Raw genomic sequence first — 10,714 nt, 5'->3', positions numbered from 1 at the left:
TAAAAATACAAAAATTAGCCAGGTGTGGTGGTGCACGCCTGTAATCCCAGTTACTTGGGAAGCTGAGGCAGGAGAACTGCTTGAACCCGGGATGCAGAGGTTGCAGTAAGCCAAAATCATGCCACTGCACTCCAGCCTGGGTTACAGAGCAAGACTCCATCTCAAAAAAAAAAAAAAAAAGATTTATGTATGATCTTAGCACAGTGTCTTGATGATATCCAAATATCTTTTAAACTAATTTTCTTTGCAATTAATTAGTAAAGGAAGTAGAAGCAGTATAGCATAATTGTTAAGAGATAAGACTCCAGATTTTAGAGTCAAACATACTTAGGTTCAAATGCAAACTTCACCATGTTCTTGTTCTGTGACCCAAGTTTGAGAAAATAACTTTTCCAGCAGATTCGTCACCTGTAAAAGTGGCTATGATAATAGTATCTCACCAGTAGGACACAACTACCTAATTGGGTGCTTATAAGACTCAGATAATTCATATGAAGAAGAAATCACCATCACTCACATACAGGTTCTTAACAAATGTTAGATATTTCTAGTAAACACTGGTTACTAAGCATGCATTCTAACTTCCTTTAATATAATGGGACTAAAAAGCTAAAAAGCATTTCCCAATCCCTTGTACCTAGGATTTTAGATTTAAGTTCCTCCAATCAGATGTTAAACTTCTAGGTTGAGTGTCCAGGAATGACACTCAGCACTCAGCCTAGAGTTTGGCATCAATTTTGTTGATGTGCCTCAGAACTGCAGTGGCACAGCTTGGGACAGCAGCTGTAGCAAAGGTTTCCTAACTTGATAGGCTATTTTCTACTGATACCAAAAGCTCTGGAGTTAACAGCTATGATGGTATCTTTCTTATACCATGGCTTTCTGATGGTGGCAAAGGCATAATCCCTTGACAGCCAGTGTGGCTTTGGGAACTATTCCTGGACGCTCAGCCTAGAATCTGTGAGCCATTTAATGCTCCATGATCAATCTCTCACTGCTTAAACTAGCTGGAGTGAGTTTTATTCTACACAACTGAACACTAACCAAAATACTATTGTTATTATTTCTCCTAGAGAAGATTTACACTTGGGAAGAAAAAGATTTGTGACCAGGATGGCAATTAAGAGGCAGATTTCATCCTGAATATTTGTCATTAAGTTACTGCAGGTGGTTATCACACTCATAAACATTATAATTAGCTTGAGTGAGCATTTAGGGTGTTGAAATTTGGTGTAGCATTTAAAAATATCTCTGAAAGTCTTGACAGTAACTTAATTTAGTAAAATATCTACCACTTTGCAACATGTTCCATTCAAGATGAGATTTGGGTAGGGACACAGGCAAACCATATCAGCATGTATCAGTATTTTTCTAAATAAACATTTTCTAGGAATAGTAACCACCCATCTGCATGCAACTGCAGGCCCTGGAAAGGTCAAGCACAGAGTCAGAACTCCAATAGAAAGCATAAGAGAACTCAGAATTCAGGCCTTTTTTCTGCTAGGACCTTGATACCATTCTGTCTGAATTTATCTGCTCCTTTTCCTCTATTCACCTCTGTACCTTTGAGAAGCTCTCAGTGTCATACCCTCTACCTTTAACCCTGCTTCAAGTAGAGAACTGATAAACAGCTGAGAAACCTGTGTGCTGCTCTCCATGACTCTGACTTCTATGATCCCATGATTATTTTCTAGGTGAACAAACAATAGCCTTAAAATAGACCCAGTAAATTTTTGTGGCAGATTGTCTAGGAGCAACAAATATTTATTGAGTGCCAAAAGTATAAAGCATTCCAGGTAGTTGAGATACACATCACAAAAGTAGACCTAGTTCCTGCTCTTAACTCACAGGCCCTGGCCATTTCATGTCTGAGTGTTTCTGCTTGCTTGTAATGTCACTGAGATCAAACTGGAACAATAACAAAAAACACAGATGCAGACCTTAATTTGTGATGTGTTTCTGCACCTAAAAAACAAACCCACCTAAAATTTATTTTACTATAGCAAGTGCTTTCCCCCTAATAGTTTACTCGGACCTGGAAAAGTCCAGAACTTAGTGTGTGCAAAAACAACAAAATTAATCCTCTGGAAATTTTCTATATATTGAAAAGGGTTTGTGAAGCCCAAGCATAATGCATTTATCAAAATTTGTCTAATGATACACTTAAGATTTGGATTTTGCTGTATGTAAATTTTATCTCAAAAATAAAAAGAAATTGAAAATAAGTATTATACTTCAGTTAATTATGTGCATGTTAAAATGTCTAAAAGTAAAGTATGCTAATGTGTGCAACTAACTTTGAAAATAAATAAAATCAGAAAGAAAATGGTTGCTTTAATAGAAGTATCTTTAAAAATAACAGTATAAGGTGGCTAGATGGATGGATGGATAAAAAGGAAAATATGACACAATGTTAACAACAGTAGAAACTAGATGACAGATTCTTTCAACGATTCCTTCATTTTTCTTTATATTGAAATTTTTCATAATAAACATTTGGGAGGTGATGGTAAAGTCCACTATAGCAGACCAACTGCAATTTGCAAATTGGCACTAATCCTGAACCACAGAGTCACACAACTGTGATTTGAATGTTCCCCCCAATATTCATGTGTTGAAAACTTAATCCCCAATGCAACAGTGTTAGGAAATATGACCTTTAAGAGGTGATTAGATCATGAGGGTTCTGCCTTCATGAATGGATTAATGCCATTACCTTGAGAATGAGTTATTTCTGGAGTAGGTTCATGATAAAAGAATGAGTTTGGCCTCTGTTCTTCTATGCGGTGCACTTTCTTTCTATATTATGAGTCAGCAAGAAGGACCTCAACAGATGTAGCCCCTTGATCTTGAACTTCCCAGCCTCCAGAACTATGAGCCAAATAAACTTCTTTTCCTTATAAATTACTGAGTCTGTGGTGTTCTGTAATAGCTGCAGCAAAAAATGAACCAAGACAACCCCTAAAGGAAAAATAAAACAAAAACAACATCAGTGGCAAATAAGGTAAATACTGATAGCCAGATAGGAAATGGGATTTATTTCCTAGCCACATGGAAGATGGATGAAAGGGTAGAGAACATTAACAAACTCATTAATACCCTGCTTAGCAAAAACCAGCAACCACCATGATTTTCTTAATTAAAAATATATATATATGCAGGGTAGTGTTTTTTAAAGCATTTTTATTACATTGAAATTACTGTCGTGCTTTCTGTTTCAGGGTAATAAACTGGCACTGCTGTCTTTTGGCAATGGTAGGGAGGAGGAAGTGGAGAAGGAGGGATTTTTGTTAAGTGAAGGGCTTACTACCATAAAGCACATTAGTGGGTTTGGAGGGGAGAAAGAGGAAGAGGAAGGGAAGAGGAGGGAAAAGGGAGGGAAGGAAAAGGAGTGAAGAATGGAGAAGAGAGAAAATAAAATGAAATTTTATTTTAGGGCTAAGCAGGGGAAAAAGAGGAGCCAAGTAGACAAACAAAGGCTGACAAAAAGAATTTCAGTAAAATTCAATAGTGGTGGGTGGCCAAGGAACATTTTGAGACGCAAGAGGCTGCCTGAGCCATTAGAGGTTGTTTTGTTGCTGCTGTGTATACTCTGCTGCTATCCTTTCCTCAAATCTTTACTGAAGGCACTTAAAATCATGAATCTTTTATGTGAATGGGCTTTTAGTGGACATCAAGCAGGGAGCTCAGTTTTGTTTCTGGGTCAGTGCCGTGCAGAAATCTTGAGAAGGGTTTTGACTCCCACAGGCCTTGGAAGGGGAGGTGTCCAAGTTAATTTTATGTAGATCTCTCAGGATGAATGAGAAGAGGGGAGGAATGAGACAGCAGCTTATTCAAGGAAAAGCTGCCCTTCGGAGAAAAAAAATTTTAAAACCACTTTCTCTTACCCATTTTTAACCCAGAAGACCCTCATTACCAGGACTGGAAATTCAGGAAAGTCATTTTCATCTTTAGACCAGTCTTTTTTTAATGAGATAACACTGCCACCTACTGGTATTGGTAAAAAATATATATATATCTTTTATAATAATCTTACTTGTGATTCTTTGGAAGCCTTAATCTTTCATTTACTGACAAATTTTTCCTTGTATGGGAACACAAATTTGCATGATATGAGTTCTTTGCCCGCAAAATTTTATTAGCTAATAGCATTCTTAATGAAGACAACTTGTAGCCTTTCAGAATTCAGATACCATTTCAACAGTAAAACCCTCCTTTATAGAGGTTTCCCATCCTTCTTAAGCAGAATTGACCACTCCCTCTTTTGGGCACATACACTATCCATAGTACTTACTTGATAACTTGATTACATTGTCTCCCATAACAGGTTTCTCCCTAAATCCTAAGATTCAGGGGCTATATCTTTTCTGCATTTATATTCCTAGCATCTGGACCAGAACCTGCACACAGCTGACTAATAAATATATAATAAATGAATAAATGAATGATTATCAATCAAAAAGCAGGAACAAAGCAAACAACTTCATAAAAACTTTTATTAATAAAACAATTTTAAATAAACATTTCAATTCCAAATATACACATTATGTACTTCCTTGCCTATAGAGTGGCTTTTACCCTGCCCAATTTTACATTTTACAGAATTCATATAGATGAAATCAGAATAAATAAGATATGTGAAGTTAGATTTTCCCATTAGCATATAATTCATAAACTCTTAATTAACATAAGATAATCTAAAACAAGATATTCTTAAGAGAATAAACTAAGAGGAAAATTTAGCATAAATAAATTTTATTTATTTAATAATGAGTCAGCATTGCTGAGGGACAAAGAGACCTGATATTTGTAGTACTGAAATTATTTATATTACTTACATAACCCAGAATCATGAACAGGGTTAAGTTTGAGATTTGAAATCCTCATATTGATTCTGGGGAACACTAAGGCACCCAGACCTCTCTTTAGAACCTGATTACCCTCTAGAGAGAAGACACTTGGACCTTAACAAAGTCTCCTATCTAAATTTAAACAAGAAGGTCTAAAACACTGTCTCTAGAGGAACTTCCAAAGAGCATGGCCATTCACTTTGAGTCAATAAAGGGTCAAAGAATTGTGAGCAGTAGGGAGTCACATCTTGTGACATGGCCCTGTTTCACAGTGCAATTTTCACAGGGCTCTGCACACACACATTCATAGCCAATAAGCTGGACACCTCTTGAACTGAGTAAAATCTGATGTGAATTCTTCTCTTTTCCTTTTCCTCCCATTTGCTTCAGATTTTCTATTTTCCATCCATTCTTACTTTCTTCTTATCTTCCTTTCTAAGGCTGATGTCATCCCTTCCAAGTTCTGAAATCTTAATTCATAAACCATCTTCAGTCTTCCTCATTTTCCTCTCCACCAGCTTCTGTCTACGTAGCAATACACCAATTGTTATGTCTTGGAGGTGAAAAAAGTCCTCTGTGAGTCTTTTTCCCTGACAAGTCAGGTGATATATCCTAGTATCTTCTTCCTTTCACTGCAATCTTCATAAAAGACTTCACCTGCTGCTGCAATTCTCTTCGCCCTTTTACAGCACAATTCCTTAAAATCTGAGTTACCCAGGTTTGTGTCTTGGTACCACTTTCACTGAAATTACCAATAATCTTTATGTTGCCAAGGTACCACTTTCACTGAAATTACCAATAATCTTTATGTTGCCAAATTCCCTTACTCCTGCTCAACTTCTGAAGTTGTATGCAGCAGTGATCACCTCTCTCTACTGATGTATGCTTGCCCCACATTTACAATCTGAACCTCTCCACACGTACCTTGAACAGTTCTCACTTTCCTTCCCTAGAGCCTCCTTTCCCTTCTGCCTCTAAAATAGAAAGTAGAAGATGTACTAAGCACTTTAGTCCTCAACTTGTTCTCACTTGACATGTTCTTCCTTAGGGAGTTCATCTATTATTTTTGTCCTTCCTCCCTTCATTGATTTAACAGAGGTCTATTATTAGCCAATGATGTGACAGGTACTTTTCTTGGAGCTTGTGATTCAGCAATGAACAAGAATTAAAAGATCCCCATTATCATGAGCTTATATTCTAGTGTGTCTATGTGTTAGCGGAAGGAAGGTGGGCAATGACAGATTCTAAACAAATTAAAAGGCAAATAAACAAAAAAGTATCAAAATAACTTTGTACCTCAGCCTTTTGATTAGAAGGCTCTACGAGTTTAGCTTTCTCAAGACTGACAAATGTCAGCCCAAGAGCATCTTGCTAGGGAGCTCGCCAGGTGAGGCTTCTGTGTAGAAGTGAGGATGGAGGCTCAGAGTGAGCCACCCAGCCTGAGCTGACTCCAGCTTATATCCAGATTTCAGAGGGGTCCCCAAAACAGAGGCGTTGTCAGCCAGAAGCATCACTAGGCTCTAACCAAACTGTCGGAGAAGCAATCCAAACGCTGAGAGAGCAGCAGCAGCCAGCAAACAAAGGACATTGCCATGGCAACCAGAGGAGCCTAGGGATGATATGCAAATCTGGGAACCCTGTCTTCCTTAAGCCGTAAGATCATAGAAGCCACCCCTGCACCACATACTCAGATGCTGTCTTAGGAAGAGAAGCTATCTGAGACCCTGAGCAATTATTCCAAGACACTAAGCATTACTGAAAAGAAATGTTTAAGTTCTTACATAAGACTAAGCTTTGAACCTGACTAAATCCATTTCCTTATGTTAGCTGTTTATCTGTTTGTTCCCCCATGCTACTAATCCCCCAGTAATCAGTAGGTTGAAGATTATAATGAGTTTATTAGAGAGGTGACAATAATCTTTTCTCCTATACTTCTCAGTTATAAAATAGGCTGGATTATGACACAGCTATGTGTTTGTCTCCAGTTCTGACTCCTTTCTTGAGTTTTGGACCAGCATTTCTAATAGTCTGCTGGTCTGAAATAAAATTTGTTTCTCCAACCTACAGAGCAACTTTTTCCTAAATCTTTTGTTTCAATTGAAGTCAACTTCTGCAAGATGTTTTTAGTTGGCTCCCTAATGAAATAGGTTTCTTTTTTCCATTCTGACAAACAAATTCTCTTTTGGTTGTCAAATTATTATTATTATTTATTATTATTTTTTTAACCAGGGTGGTGAAACAATTTTATTTCACAGTTGTGTTTAAAACCACAAAGACACCTATTTTCTTCATATAAAAACATTAGTACAGATACCCATACTTTCTAGAAAATGATTATACAGACCCTTTCAAAGAAAATGTATTCCATTATATGGTTTCAGTGAGGTTGCTTCGAAAAACTCACATCTGGACTGATACCTAAAACACAGCATTCCACTACTCTGCAACTTTTGGTTCAAAGTATAATTACTGTCATCAGTATGTGGTGCCTGTATTCTTACATATTTGATAATACATATATAGACTGGCTTATCACTTAATGTTCCATTGGTTCATCAGTCTTTTCTGCAGGTTCAACAGCAGGTTGAGCAGGCTGTGCCTTTCTCTGTGGTCTTTCTTCAAGACCTTCCAGGAATGGAGACACATCATCATCATCATAGATTGTAAACTCCAAGTCTTTACCAACAATTCCAATGGAAACATTCTTTGTAGTTAGGTCCTGTTCTGCAGGAAGTGTCTCCCTTAAGGCACGCAGACCATGTTTAACTAGTTCATTTAAATTGCACTCCATAAATTCAGACATATGTCTTTCCAAGTAAGTACGAGCTGATTGGGAACGGGCTCCAATCGACATAGCTCTGCAGTCAAAATAGTTAGCAGATGGACAGGTTTGGAAAATGTGAGGGCCCATATCATCATAACCAGCAATAAGCAGCCCAACACCATAAGGTCTCCGGCCATATCGTTGTGTTGGTATCTGGGTCTTGCTTCCAATTAGAGATACAAGACGAGACACAGGAAGTGGTCTATCAAATACAAATCTGGAATCCAAACACTCCTGACGCATAAAATTACATAAGAGTCTAGCATCAGCTGTAAGCCCCGCGATTGAGATACCAATATGGTTGTCAACATGGAGAATTTTTTTCTGATGAGCTGCAAGCTCTGACTGTGCCCTTTTCAATGCAACCAACACTGCATGAGTTTTTGATTTCAGACCAACTGTGGCTGAACCTTGTTTAACAGCTTCCATTGCATATTCAATTTGATGAATCCTGCCCTGAGGGCTCCAAACAGTGACATCATTGTCATACTGATTTCGAAACATGGTGGCTGCGCGGGCCTGGTTGCAGCCTCCAGCAAAACTGAGAATCCAGGAGGTGGTTGTCAAATTATTAATGTTACTTATCTCTCACCATTTTACTTATTCTGAGAAAACCAGAATCATGATATTGTAAAAACTAGAGATGATTCCACAAAGGCTGTGAATGTCCCTTATTTGCAATCTTATTGAGCGCAATCTGTTTTTCATTGCCAGTGCCCTGCTGCTAAAACTATAAAGGCACCCTCCCTCTAGGCCCAGGGACTATGGAGGAAAAGGTGGGTGTGTGAGATTGTAAGGGCCAGTTTTGAGGGACAGAATTAGTTCAGACCCCCCAAATCAAGGACAGGCACACAGATTGCCTAAGGAGCTGGCAAATTTTTGAGAGACTTTTCCTTCTAAGCCATCTTGTCATCCCATCCACCCATCCCAACCATAAAGAATTTCCTGCTTTCCATAGAATTAAATGAGAATTACCAAGAGGATACCGAGATACCCGGTGACAGAGCCTTCTCAGTATAGTTGTTCCCAGTTATGGAGTTTACACAATAAAGACATAATAAATTTTTCAGCCACCTTAGGACAAATTACTAAAGAGATTGCAAAAGGCATTGCAAAGCAACAGAAGTCTCTAAATTCCTTAGCTTAAAATGGTTTTAGCAAAATGTTTATATTTTATATACCTAATGGCTAAGACCAAGATTGTAGTAGCTCAATGCATAGAACTGATAAGTCACTTTTGAAACCTTACTTTTTGGCTTTGGTTTTTAGCTCTTATATTGCTTAAAAGGTTTGAAGGGTTGATGAGTGCCTGTCCACCTCCATTCTTATCTGGTACAAAACATTTAGTTGGCTGTTAAGTCTTCTGGCTCTAGGTCCCTTTGCCATAAGAGTCCCACTGAGGGACATGATGGACCTGGAGCAGGTAGCCACATCACCCCAGCAACAATATGGGACAAAAGAAAAGTCTGGCAGATCTTGGCCAAAAGGAAGAGAATGTAAACTAAAAATAAAATTCTAAGCTCCCCCAACCCCCAACCAATTGATTAAACAGACCATTTCTTGGGCAAGGGAATCCCAGAGTAACCTTGAAAACTGAGTTATTGGTCTTGATGGGATGGAGAGGTCAGACACATCTTGTTATACTCCCTACTTTGCTAACCATAATTAGCCTTTCTTCCCTAAGAACTTAGCAGAAACCAGCCCTTTCAAAAGACTACACTACTGATATCAATCAACAGCCTGATGCTTCCCCTCCTTTTTTGCTTGATAAGAGACCAATGACCATGAAGTGGTTCTGGTCAAGCTACAGAGAATGTGCATAGGGTTTTAATGTCCTCTGCTTCACCTTTTGGCATCAAACGGCTGACAATTCCACCCTCATAGCATACTAGCACTGCCACTTTTTGTACATGGGACCCATGAAGGAGTATAAAGCTCAATTGCACATGTACATGTTTCTCTCTTTTCATAAATACTCATGACTCTTCCTATAACTTGTTAAATAAGTATATTTGACCATCTTGCTCAGCATAAATTCCTGCCCACCTTGCCTCTCCCTTGAAGTATCTGTTGATGGCTGCTGGCCAGAGGCTACACTTCCTAGCCTGTCAGAATGGTCACCCTATAGGCTGCAACCCATTGTGAGAAATAAGGTTCTCCTCTCCAAATTAAAAATAAATGAGAAATAAAAAATAAATAAATTGGCCAGGCACAGTCACTCACACTTGTATTCCCAATACTTTGGGAGGCTGAAGTGGGCAGATCACTTGAGGTCAGGAGTCAAGACCAGCCTGCCAAAATGGTGAAACCCCATCTCTACTAAAAATACAAAAAAAAAAAAAAAAAATTAGCTAGGCATGGTGGTGAGCACCTGTAATCCCAACTACTCGGTAGGCTGACGCAGGAGAATTGCTTGAACCCAGGAGGTAGAGGCTGCAGTAAGCCAAGACTGTGCCATTGCACTCCAGCCTGTGCAACAAAGCAAGACTCCATCTCAAATAAATAAATAAATAAATAAACAAACTTCTGATCTTCCTAATCAGATTAGGAACTTTTAAGGTCTCCAAAATGTCACAAGCCTAACTTAAAATTCTACTCAGATATCATTGTTTATTTATATTCTCACTGCTGCTCTGCTAGCTCAGGGCCTCAACTCTCATCTAAAAGATTGCCAAGACTTTTAATTGGTTTTCTTGGAAAAGGGGCATGAGAATGGACCTAGGGAGGTAAACACAAAGTATGAAGATCTTTAGATCACTCATTAACATCCACCAGAGCACATTCTCCATGAAGAAGGCACTAAAGTAAGTATACAGAATACTAACCAACTGAAATTATCCAGCTTCTGTCATTGGCCATCTTAGTGCTGGCATAATGGACAAGGCCACCATGGTATCAGGACGGAGGCTATGCATGGGCCCAATAGTATGGGCTCTCTCACCAAGGCTGAACTAGCTACTGCTATGCTACTGGTAGGTTATTTAACCTACCAGTAACAGACACTAAAGCTGAGCCCCTAATATGGCACATTCCCTCAGAG

The 10,714-nt window shown here is 38.6% G+C and overlaps 1 protein-coding gene across 2 annotated transcripts; it reads right to left on the bottom strand.

Moving 5' to 3' along the window:
• Nucleotides 1-7,081: 7,081 nt before the first annotated feature.
• Nucleotides 7,082-8,242, bottom strand: LOC105728767 (proteasome subunit alpha type-1-like). 2 transcript variants are annotated; one of them, XM_021674925.2, is made up of 2 exons: nt 7,835-8,242; nt 7,529-7,776 (listed from the first exon to the last, which is right to left on the bottom strand). In XM_021674925.2, the coding sequence occupies exons 1-2, from the start codon at nt 8,176-8,178 to the stop codon at nt 7,626-7,628; spliced, it is 495 nt and encodes a 164-aa protein (XP_021530600.2). In that variant the 5' UTR covers nt 8,179-8,242; the 3' UTR covers nt 7,529-7,625. The 2 variants fall into 2 exon arrangements, with proteins under 2 accessions (XP_021530599.2, XP_021530600.2); XM_021674924.2 differs by having other exon boundaries at nt 7,082-8,239.
• Between the last annotated feature and the right edge of the window lie 2,472 nt (nt 8,243-10,714).

This window comes from Aotus nancymaae, unplaced genomic scaffold, assembly GCF_030222135.1.
Source record: "Aotus nancymaae isolate 86718 unplaced genomic scaffold, 86718_ANA_hifiasm-v0.15.2.pri h1tg000062l, whole genome shotgun sequence".
Classification (NCBI taxonomy): domain Eukaryota; kingdom Metazoa; phylum Chordata; class Mammalia; order Primates; family Aotidae; genus Aotus; species Aotus nancymaae.
The sequence above is the reverse complement of the archived record's forward strand: the minus strand, read 5'-3'. Positions and strand labels throughout refer to the sequence as shown.

Excerpts from the sequence above, each read along its gene's own strand:
- LOC105728767 (XM_021674924.2), bottom strand. The coding sequence starts at position 8,178 with ATGTTTCGAAATCAGTATGACAATGATGTCACTGTTTGGAGCCCTCAG.